Source organism: Neomonachus schauinslandi, chromosome 11 (genome assembly GCF_002201575.2).
Source record: "Neomonachus schauinslandi chromosome 11, ASM220157v2, whole genome shotgun sequence".
In the NCBI taxonomy this organism is placed as follows: domain Eukaryota; kingdom Metazoa; phylum Chordata; class Mammalia; order Carnivora; family Phocidae; genus Neomonachus; species Neomonachus schauinslandi.
The window spans coordinates 83,467,205-83,479,531 of record NC_058413.1 but is presented as its reverse complement, the minus strand read 5'-3'; the positions used below and the strand labels follow the sequence as shown (position 1 = coordinate 83,479,531).

The window sequence follows — 12,327 nt, the reverse complement described above, 5'->3', positions numbered from 1 at the left end:
GAAGGAAGGAAGGAAGGAAGGAAGGAAGGAAGGAAGGAAGGAAGGAAGGAAGGAAGGAAGGAAGGAAGGAAGGAAGAAAGGTAAGGAAGAAAGGAAAGAAATTTTTTAAATGCTTCCAGATCCTGAGAAGAAAGCCATTTGGAACAAATAACCAGTATCCCTTTCATCTCAAGAATACCCTCCCTGTTGGAGTCTTAAGAGAATTAAATTCAGGAGTCAGAGAGGACTGAATTTGAATTCTGGCTCTGGGACTCACTAGCAGGATGACTTTGGACAAGACAGTCAACTTCTCTGAAACAGTTTTTTGGGGTTTTTTTTAACGTATAAAATGGGGAGGGGTAGTTTCATCTCCCCCTGTAGGGTTGTTTTGAGGATTAGATAAGATGATGGGTAAGATCACTGAGTAGAAGTAAAGGATGAATAAATATGAGGTGAATTAGAACCAGGACAATAACTGCTGATCCTTAAAATAGGATCTTTTGTGGGGACCCTGCTTTAAATAGAGACCCTGTGGAATAGTAGGCTCTCAAGGACAAGTGCCAAACACAAGCTGAGAGCAAACTTGGCTATGGCGAGCAAGCAAGTGACCTGGTCACTCCTTAAAAGACCTGAAGTGGCTATAGCCACAGGCAAAAGCTTCCCAAAGGAGCAAGTGTAGTTAGAGGCCCAACTTCCTCTCTGGGCAATTGCCACATTTAAGGGATCATTTTTATGGTTAACAGTGACTCAGTTCAATTAGAATGGCTGGACGAATATCAGGTTTAATTAAATATTTGTCAGGGATAAATTGGAAGTGAGAACGTGTATTTTTGCCCTTTCCCTTGATCCAGATCCTCCTCCACCCTTTCAACGTTACACACTGTTTCCTTCATGTCTGAAGGGGAGCGTCCCTGAGGATAAAAGCTGAAATGATGATGCAAAGCCACAAAACAAACTGTGAATGACAACAATGACAACGACAAAATACCTTGGGGACACATATGCAGACAAAAATACTTTAGTCTTCAGCATATAGAAAGAAGAGAGAGATCAAGGGATAAATTCCAGAAATGGTACATGGCATGAAGGTCAATTGGTGTGTGTATTCCGGGCCAGAGGGAAGATTTATGGCCAGATGTGACTCTCAGCAGGGTTAAGAGAAGGAAATAAGAAACAAACAAACAAATAAATAAAATAAAGTCCACTGTGGAGAGGCTACTCACTTTGTTAAATTAAATATACTAAACATTAGATTTTTAAAGAAGCAAATTCAATGGAGAGCTTAACCTAGAAGCAACCTGCAGGCCTAGTTCCCCTGCAAGTAAGACTATGCCGAGGGGTGACAGATCACCCTCAGAGGGAGCAGGTTTTGAAAATCAAAGTACCCAAACCCAGCACAAAGCTCCCCTCAAATATATTTAAGCTTACTGATGAGATCTTGCCTCGCAAGAGATTCAAAGCTTAAAAATGGCAATGGAAGTATTGAAATGTGTCACGGTTTTTCCTTTCCATGATTGCCATGAAAATATGGCATGGTTCTTCAGCAACATTAGAGTGTATCGCTGTAATTCTACTAACATAGCAGGTGGTAGGGTGATCACATTAAAAAAGAAAAGAAAGAAAAACCCCACAGGCAAGTTGAACTTGGTGATAGCACAGTGAGATCAATGAAGTATCTGAAGTGTAAGAAGATACAGTTTTGTTCTGAAATTTGGATAGGTTTTATAAGTATGAATATGAACTATGTGACCTTCCTAATGAGGAACTAAAAGGATAATGATGTTCTTGGTGATTAAAAGAGGAGCAAGGAAATCTAATTAGAGGATGCACGCGTTACACTTGTTGGTGAAACATAAACCTATTTTCAGCAGTGCTGGCTGATGAAGGCGCTTCATTCCCCTTCAAAGGGAACTTTTCCTCCATTGTCTTTAATTACAGTGGAAAACATGGCACTGTGTTGTTTTACAAGGAAGATTAACTGGGCTTTGCAGCTCGAAGACTTGTGAATAAAGAGGCCAAAAAAGGCAGCCATCTTTGTTTTGTTCTCTTTAGCGCTCCTTGTTTTGTATTTACCACAAAGACAAAAGCTGAAGAAGTTAATATCAGAAGTTCATTCAAATCTGTCAGCTCATCACAAACTTGAAAGAGACAAGACTTTGGTCTATGCCGAACCACAAGCTCTCGTGTGTGTGCTGACGTCAGCACACCCTGAATGCTCAGTGTTACATTCTAAATGCTTAGACTAATAGCCAGATGTCAATGATTCAGATAGAGGAGGGTGGGGTGCGAGGGAACGACAAGGAACCTCATCAGGAATGAAATGTGAAATGTCTGCATTTTTTTTTTCTAATATGTTGACATTTTGCAGGTTGGGGAAAGTACAAATGATTCCGCTGCTGTCACCAGCCAAAAGCAATGGTATATCTCTCTGACTCATTCGCTCCCACCTGGATTTAAATTGTGGATTTGGAAAATAAAAATCATATACATTATCAGCAGGAAATGGACAAATATGTGCAGTTTTTGATGTCTCTGCAAGAAGAAATCATTTGATGAACGTCTTCCTAAACAGTGAACTGGAATGTTTGATAGAGTCTCCCTCAGAAGAAAGACCCAGGGTGAGGGGAACCCTAAATTCCAAATACGGAAGCTGGAATGCAAGGGAGAGTGTCAGAGAAATAATAATTTGGCTTCCCTGGGGGAGAAGACCACGAGTTCTTTTGAGTATTTGGCTTCTCTTTGGTTATTGGAGAGTTTCACTCTCTATAAGGGCAATCCCTGATGCCCCCATTGACTGGAAATTATATTTATTAATTTGACAGATGTTTACTGGGCAAAAACCACTGCAAGATACAGGGCTACATCCTTTAAGTGCAGAAACAAATACAAACAAAATATAAGCTACCCTGAAAGCCCCAAAGATGAGTGCTTCTTCAGTGGGGCTCGGAATCACCTTATGGACAGAATAAAATTGAGTAGAACCTTAAGGGATAAGTACAATTTTATCAGACAGGGAAGAGGGCAAAAGCCTCCATCTGTGACCCTACAGCATCCTGGAAGACACAGGATATGTATGGGTTAAAAAGAAACACGGGCTTAAGATCAGACAGACCTGGATGCAAAACCTGGTGTTGTCATTTCCTTGAGTGGTAGAATTCCTGTCTGCGGGAATTCAGTCCCACCACCTGAATTCTCGGGGCTCCAGGCTCTTCTTCTTGGAAGTGGGAATAATAACAGCACTGACCTCATAGTGTTCTTAGCTGTTTAAACCATGTCTGGCTGACACTTAATAGCTAGTGGCTTTTTCACTTATTATATTCTATTATTCTACTGTAGCTGTCTATTGACTTGTTTGTGCAGGGTTGGGAACTTTGTAACTCAATCTGAATGGATGGAGCGATGAAAAGAGCTGAAGCAGCATGGTCAGAGGCTGACATGTGTCATGGGATCCGTGTTCTGGGTCTAGCACGGTGGGTGCATAGAAGGCAGTAGGAGAACCTGAAGTATAAGGGGGTGTGGATCTCAGAGCAAGAAGAACCCTCAAGGCCATGCTTTCCTGGGAGGCAGCTTTCAGCAGGGTATGAGCAGTTTCATTCTGAGTTTTGGAAAGGTCACATGGCCCCACAGTGGCAAAGAGATTAGAAAGGGATCACCAAACATGCAGGAATCAATAAGAGAATAGCATAACTGCTCAGGGAAGGCACATGTCCAGTGTAAGTGAGGATGGAATGGCGAGCCAGCAAGCCAGGTCTGCTTGCTGGGACTCACAGGCCCCCAGGTAGAAGGGGAAGGGAAAGGAAGAGGTCAGAACGACCGGACAGATTCTAGTGAGAGTATGTTGGGGAGAAGATAAGGTATACGTTGGAGTGAGAGGCATACCTGAGAGAAAAAGGTTGAGTTTGAGATTCTCATGGAACATTCAGGTAGGGAGAGGGTTCGTAGCTCAGAATTCAGGAGAATGCTAGAGATGCAACTTTTGTAGTTATCAGACAAGTGCTCAGAGACCATCAGTCTTCAGTGTGCAAAAGAGTCCCTTGGAGAGCTTGCTTTAAAAGCACATTCTCGGGACCTTCCCTGGAGACTGTGCTTAAATGGGTCCGGGGCAAGACCCATGAATCTGCATTTTTAAAGCCCCCAAAGCAAGTGCAATGCAGACCAAAATGTTGTTCTGTAAGATGCCTGAAGACACAGAAGACCCGTTCTCCTCTCACTGTGGTACACTCCCTGGGCAGACTGATGGGGCAGGGGGTGGAGGGGCCAGCAGCAGACTAACCCAGAACGGTAGGAAAGTCACTACCTGGGTATGTCACAGAAGCCAGGAGGGGGTGCTGGGGGCCAAAGGGAGGTCTGGAACTGAGATTCTGCTGGGTGTTAGGAGGGAGCAGAGCGTGGCAGACTGAGGCATGATGGTGCTAGAGGAGGAGGGGATGAAAACAAAGACTCCAGCTGTCAGAGGTCTGGAGGAGAAGGCAAGAGAAGATGCAGTACGGTACACTAAAGACCATCTCCAGACTCATCGCACCCACTCCTCAGGTCTCCCCTGGAGGCACCTGGGGGAAAGGTGTGCTCTTAATAAAAGAGTAGGGAAGGCTAACAGAGACAGAAGTGTGTTGGGGTGGGGTGGGGGACAAAGGCCCGGCTCTGAGGCTCTGCCTACAAGTACCAATGGTGTGCGTGGTGTTGGGGACGCGGTCAGCAAAGGGTGGAGCCTGAGAGGAGTTGGTTGGTGCTGCCTGTAGTTGAAGAAAATCCAGTTTGAAGAGCAGCCTGATATGTATATTTATTCTAGAGGAATGGCCATTAGCAAAAGAAAATATAGATTCTGTCCTTATGGCTTGCAGGGCCCGCTGAGGTAGGCTTGAGTCCTGGCTGCTCTGAGTGGGGCTGAGGCATTGCCCGAGGAAAAAATCCAGAGCCCAGATGTTGCCTTAACTGGAATATTTTGCCGTTTTCATTTGCAATGACAAGATTCCTATCAGTTGTCCTTATTCCTGATGCTTAACTCTTAATGTAACTAATTTGTGTTGCTACGATTTCTCAGATAAAATGTGAGAAATCTGCTTTTCTCTCTGCAGCAACCCCCTCCTTTCCGGCATTGTTTGCGCTCTCTGTCCCTCTCCTCTGCCAGTTCCAGTAATCCAGGCGTTTATATGGCTCATTAAGCACATCGCACTCTCTGCAGTGCCCGATGTAATTAAGTTCAGAATCTTCGCTCTCTGCACTCTAAGGGCAGGGGGATGGGGCCTCTTGCTCAGGACCCAGGGGAGGCAAAGTGGGTTGACAAGCTGAGAGAAGTGAGTGGCTTCCTGGGGGGAGCGGGGGGAGGGGGCAGAGCTGGGGCCAGCAGGCTGAGCCTGGCCTTCCCTCTGCTGCACACAGGCTTGGCAAGACTTCAAGGTGCTAGCACTCCAGGTGGGCCTGCAAAAGCCTGCTTCCACTCAGTACAACTTACTTATACTTAGAGCAGTTTGCTTTTCCATAGAAAAAGCATTTTAGTTGCCACCATTTCCAAGTTTATGGATGATGGGTTTTGGAGACCTGCCTTTAATACTGTTTCTCCACTGTTGCTTAAATTTAGAACACTTAGCTGGAAGTCAGCTGAGAGTCCATCTTGTTCTGTTCTTACATTCAACAGACAACCAGGAAACAGAACAGAGAGCATCAGTTTGTTTGAACCGGGGTCGGGACCAGAACACCATTTTCCTTGCTCCTGGTCTCTCAGTGTTGTGCTGTCTTTCCAGGACCTGCAGTTGCCCCGCACTAAGGAACATACAGGCAGTCTAAAATGCCACTTTGAGCTGCACTCTGCCTGCCTGACCTATCCTGTCAATGTGGCTTTTGAAGGGGCTGCAACTGGCGTGCAGGGAAGAAACACCTCATGTCAGTGCCAACCACTGATTTGTCTCTGTGTGTCGCCCACCCACCTGTGTTCACTCTCACCACCTGCCCCATCACTTCCTGCTTCAGCTCGCTCACCAACCCACTGTCTCACGGGCTTTGTCTTATGTGTTCTTTTGAAACTGCTTTCATCCCACTTTCCCTTGTTCTTTGCATGTAGGTAGGAAATAGATAAAGATATGTTTGTGCGAGAGCCCTATTATGAGTATGTGTTGTGATGGGGTCACAGTGCAGAGTCAGAAGGGTCTCCAAAAACAATCGTATACTCTTTGAGGGCAAACACCAATGTATGCCTGGGAATGTGGGGTGGAGGGGAGGTGTATATTTGGGAAGTATGTGTGTATGGGTTGTAAACGTAAAAAACGTCCTTTAAAAGAATGGGTTCAGATTTAGTTTTTGCTTTTTAAATTATTTGAAGGAATCCTCATGCACTGTTGGTGGGAATGCAAATTGGTGCAGCCACTGTGGAAAACAGTATGGAGGTTCCTCAAGAAATTAAAAATAGAATTACCATATGATCCATTAATTCCACTACTGGGTTTTTGCCCAACAAAAGTGAAAACACTAATTCAAAAAAAAATATATATGCACCCCTATGTTTACTGCAGAATGGGTTCAGATTTAGATGGAACAGGGGAGATGCTGGTATGGGAAATGGGTCCAAGCAGGCTAATTGTTGAGATGGGCTTCCATCTGGAAGGGCATCCACCAATGTCCATGATGGGTTGCCAAGTATGGTGAGTTGGATCGAAATAGGAGAAAGAGCTCAGACACTGGAACCAGAGTACATAGGTTTAAATCTCAGCTCAAGCATTTATAAGCCACTCAACTCTAAGAGTTGAGTAACCTGCCTAATGTCTCAATTTCATCCTTTGTAAAATCGGGATAAATATACTACTTACTTCCTAGAATCATTAAATGAGATAAAACATGTAGAACACTGAGTCTAGTGGCTCTGCACATAGTAAGTGCCTGGTAACACTAGTTAGCCATAATTATGGGAATATTGAGGACTGGAAGGAACACTCATGGCCAACAGAAAGGGCTGGTCTACTGGACAATGTCATTCTGATCCTTTGTTAAGCTATTTCCACTCAGGCATAGTGTCAGACAATTACAGGACATCTTTTCTAAAATACCCGCACTGATGAAAAAAATAAGCACACTGAGATTGACTTTCCCAGAGCCATTCAGCCAGTGAGCAGCACAACCTGGCTTCAAAGAGGCTCTGAGTCTTTAGACCCTACTCCATGCTGCCATATTTCATCCTTGACAGTTGAATTCTTGCTGCTGGCATCACCAACACAACTCTCCAATCTCTGTATATACATGTTCACTCATTCAACAAGATTTGTCTGACCCACCACTGTGTGTGGATCTCTGTGCTAGGTTCTAAGAATGAAACCAGACATGGTCCCTTTGTTTATGGAGCATACAGGCTAAAAGGGAGGAAAGACTAATCAAGCAAACTAAATAAATGAGACAGAAGTGAAATTGCAACTAGCAAGGAAAGGCTATAGGGACAAGGACTATAGCTGCCGCGCACTCCTGTGTCCTTGTCACTGAGAACAGTGCCCTACTTGTGGCAAGTACTGGCGCGTACTCGCTGAATGAATGCTAGCAAGTGCACTGTGGTGCGAGTGGCCTTCCGAAGGCCTGTCAGTGTGGCTTTTGAAGGGGCTGTTATATGAGAGTGTGCAATGGAGGACTGGCCCACTCACAGAGGTCAAGGAAGGCTTCTCTCAGGAAGGGATGATGGGAGGTGAGTGGGTACTAACCAGGTGAAGCAGGCTGGGTGGATTACAGATATTGGAGATGCTGCAGTAAAGGGCATAAGAGACTCTGGAAGAAAGGAACGCGCAGTCCAGTTGAGCAACAATCTCGGCAGCCACACCAAGGGAAGCAGTAATAAGAGGGGCTGCGTCACAGGTGTTGGCGAGCAGCGGAAGTAACTGCAATACCTTGCATTTATACAAGTTTCAGTTTGTCATGCCTCCGTAGTAAATATTGTCTTATGGACAATTCACAATGAGAGGCAGCAGGCCAAGAAATATCATCCCCATTTTAGCTGGGTAAACTGAGGCCTGTAGACTTGGCATGTTGTTGAAGTCACGCATCTAAACATAGCACCTGCCGGGCTCTCTCTCTGTAAGACCTACACAGTCCTCTCACTAGCCTTTTAAAGAAGGTATTGATATCCCAATAGCACCCATGATGAAAGTAAGGCTCAGCAAGATGAAGTGGCTGGCATGTGGATGGCTGCATTGGGATATGAAGCTATGTCTTCCCTGTGGACAGGACTGTATCTCCCCACATTCATATGTTGAAGACGTAACCCCCAATGTGTATTTGGAGATGGGGCCCATCAGGGAGTAATTAAGGTTACATGAGGTTATAATGGTAGGGTCCTGATTCCATAGTATTTGGGTCCTAATAAGAAGCCATGCCAGAGAGCCCTGTCTTTCTCCTCCCACTGCTGCCCTTTCTGTCTGTGTCACTCCACACACTCAAAAGAAGGTCCACGTGAGGACAAAGCAGTTGTCTACATCCAAGAAGAGAGCACTCATCAAAAACGGATGATAGATCTTCCTGGCTTGATCCTGGACTCCTGGCCTCCAGAATTGTGAGGAAATACATTTCCATTGTTTAAGCCCCCCAGCCGATGACAGTTTGTTAGGGCAGCCCTAACAGGCTAGTACAGGTGTGCATATGTTTGCTGTTGTTACCTGCTATGGCACATCTCTCTCATCAGAGGTAGGGAAGCACAAGAACCTAGATTATCTGGTTATCAGTCCTAGGTTCACTCTCTTCGCCATACTCAATACCCCTGGTGACCCCACTCAGAGGGCGATGGCAGGGTGAGGGTCAGGGCATGACACCCACCCCACTCTTTCCCCTCAGTTTTATCAAAACCAAGAGATGGGCAGTCATAGACCTCAAGGCTTGGGTAGCGCTAGTGGCCCATGATTCTCCTAGATCCAGAGCTATGAAAAGTGACAGTTACAGAGCTGATTCCAAGTCTGGAACATTCCAAGTGTTATCACTTTGTATGTGACTGAGATTGAGCATAGGGAACTAGGGCTGTGAGGCCGCTGCCTCTGGAAGCACAGTGAGGCACCTGCTGCTGCTTCATCTAACTGTGTGCAAGTGTGTGTGTGCGCATGTGTGCATCACTCTCTGTTTGCCCAGGGTCTGATGGAGGGCCAAGTCTGGGTTTCATCCAGCACCTACTCACTGGTACGTGTACTTCAGTGTTACTTAACCTTGCTGGTCTTCTTTGCACTTGTCTTTAAAATGGAGTTAATAACCTGTTTTGCACAGTACTAACAAAATGCCTAGAAACCAGTAAATATTTGGTAAATGGTAGATATTATTACTATTATGATGAATAATGACCCCAGGTACTTCTATTTTGAAATGATGTTTATAGAATTAAGTCATTATTGCTTTTTGCCCTGAGCTAAGAGAATAAAACATTCATACTAGGGTGACTTCCCCATGGAGACAATCATTTGATAATCGATTTCATCTCTGGGCTGGGTTCCTCTTGGTGCTGCTATGTGCAGAAATAGCAAAACACTCCTCTATTTTACAGGCCACCGAGTCGAAGTGCATTGCTTTGGGGGGAAAACCCCTTCCCCCCAAAATATATAATGATGTGTGTATGTGAAAGCCATCATATTCTACATGCTTGTTACCTAACCTGTGCAAACCAAACCCCCTGAGATCTATCTACTAAAGATAAATAAGTCAGGGAGGTGGAGCAGGCAATCTTTGAAGTGGGCTTAAATTAAAAAGCATAGGCATTCAGGCAGGCAGAGGAAGGAAGGAACATGCTGTACCCACCTGCCACTGCTGATGAGGGGCTTATTTCTAAGACACACACAGCACAATGCACACACAATGCAGAGAGAAAACAAAAGACATAGATCACACATTTCAGATGGTTGGTGGACAAAGTTTAGTTAATGTCAGCGCTGAAAGCTTGTTCCGGGTCTGAGATACACATGGGAAAATGAATACCTTTCCATCCCACTCAACTCTAACGAAATCTCAGCAAATAAACAAGTACATACACACACAAAATATCACAACAAGCTGACCCTGGCCCATGATGTGAAATGTGGCACCAGGGGATGGACACAGCAATGTGGGAAGGCTGAGTGAGGGAAAGATAAGGGCTTCCAGTGGAGCCAGTCAGGGCTCTGGAGACCTCTCCATCCATATGGGAGGAAAAGGCCTTCAGAGGAGGGTTTGATGCTCCAGCTGTGGACAGAACAGTCGTCTTGATGAGGACTCAGACTGCTGCTCCACCTGCTCCAATGAGTGAGAATGTGACATGGCAGTCAACATGAGCATCATGATGGCAGCAGTTGACTTGGTTCAAATCTATGAATATAACCCCCAGAATTATAGACTCTTCCTATAGAAGGTATCTTAAAAGTGTATCTAACTCACCCCCACAGACTATTAGATACTACAACCGAACTATTCCATGGTCCTATGTTTTTTATGGCAACCACCATTCAGCTTGGTTCAGAATTGGGTCTACTCCTTTTATAAGGTGCAAACCTTGCCTTTCAGTGGACCAGGAGATAGCAACTACCTTGCAAACATCACTGTATCACATGCTTAGGAGAACGACAGGGAGAAGCACGTCGTATCTAAGGGTGGTGGGTTGAGCAGTATGGATGGACACAGGCCAAGCAGATTGAGCCTTCCTCCCTCTACAGCCCCGAAGTGCTCCCTCATGGACGAGCCCACTGCATCCAGGCTTCCTGCACTCACCATACAGTGTGATGCTGGCGTTGCTGTTCCCAAGCTTATTTGTAGCCACACAAGTATAGTTCCCATAATCCTTTTCCGAAACATTGAAGAAAGTCAGAGTGGATATGTGGCCTTTGTTCTCAATCCTCACGCCGCCCAGGCCAGTGGCTAGCCTGCAAGAAGAGAAGGTATTGCTGGTCTGGTTCTACAAACAGAGTGAAATAGCAGACAGAGATGCTGGGGGGAACTGAAAGATACCAGAGATGAATCCTACAAGGAGGCCCTGCTCACAGACACCTTTCCTCGAACTGACCCAGTCTCTTTAACCCAAAACATGAGTACCACAGCCTCCAGAGGAGGAAAAAGGAAAGGATATTCACGCTCCAAAGGTGAGGTTCACTGGCTTCTAGGCATTGAGGGCTGCCATGTCCCTAACTAATCTCAGATTCTGAAACCAAGTCAATTCATTTTCCCACTTGCCAGCTTCCTTGATTTTTTTGTTTGTTTGTTTGTTTGTTTCTGGTTCTAAAAAGAGACTCTGTTATAAAGGAGACAAATGCATTTTGGTTTTGCCACATCTTTCCCCTTTACTTTATCATTCCCTTTCCATGTGGGGAATGATCCATCAGCTCTGCCTCAGATATGCCCTATTTCCATTTTTAAGGTACCTGGTATCTTCCTTGAACCACTGGAATTCAGCCATAGGCACCGCAGAAGCTTCACAGCTCAAGATACCCTTCTGACCAACAGACACACCAGTGTTCTTGGCTTTTGAGATATAGGGAGGGTCTGCAGGAGGAAAATGCAGAGTGATTTCACAAAACAAATGAAAGGCACATTTAGTCACCTGCTGTGCAAATGGATTTCTTGTGCCACCCCACCTTCCCAGTTAAATAACCATTTATTTTAGGAAAAGAATTTCTTGCTCAAGGATATTGCATTTACCCCAGCATCTTCTTAAGCCTTCAAACCAATTCAAAGTTAACAATTCTCCCCATTAGCTAAAACTCTGACGGGCACAGATAGATTCCAGGGGCAAAATGGCAGTGGAGACAGTCATGGTGCAAAGCAATGTGACACAGTATTTTCCTGTTGGAAACAATTTGGGATGGTCAGAAAATGGCATTGCCATGACCAGCTTGTTCCCTCAGTCCCTATATTCTCTTTTCCTCTGAAACTTCCTGACAATGGGTCAACTCACAGTTTACAGTGATTTTTACTTTCCGCACATCAGGTGCAGCCACATCATTCAAGGCGCTGCATTCATATTCCCCAGACTGGTCACGTTTGATGTCAGAGATTTCCAGGTATTCATCCTCACTTACAAAGCCCTGGCCTTCTGGGAGGAAAGAAAGAGAAAGAAACAATCAAGAAACCGTGAAACCAGGGACAGAACTATATTCACATCATGAGCTTGGAGGGGAAGGAATACAAAAAGCTGTAAAAATGAGGTTTCAACATTGAGTCAAAGATTATAAGATATCATGTTGACCAAATAGTATGGCATTTGGAGAAAGAAATTCTCTGCTTGAGTCTTGGGTCATTGTGTTTTTGTCCAACTCACTTTAACTTTCAGACCATTTGAAAAGAAAAGATTTTCATTATTTTTCAAATATGATTATGATGAGGATTAACTAAGAGAATACGTGTGAAAAATCCCAGCACATTACTAAACTTCGATCT

The 12,327-nt window shown here is 44.8% G+C and overlaps 1 protein-coding gene across 1 annotated transcript in view; it reads right to left on the bottom strand.

Moving 5' to 3' along the window:
* The window catches only part of OPCML (opioid binding protein/cell adhesion molecule like), a 493,175-nt gene that overhangs the window by 2,705 nt on the left and 478,143 nt on the right, over positions 1-12,327 (bottom strand). Inside the window, exons 4-6 of the mRNA XM_021696393.1 lie at positions 11,846-11,980; positions 11,313-11,433; positions 10,666-10,817 (exon numbers count right to left, since the gene is read on the bottom strand). Coding sequence (XP_021552068.1) covers positions 10,666-10,817; positions 11,313-11,433; positions 11,846-11,980 — 408 coding nt within the window. The remainder of the gene's footprint in view (positions 1-10,665; positions 10,818-11,312; positions 11,434-11,845; positions 11,981-12,327) is intronic.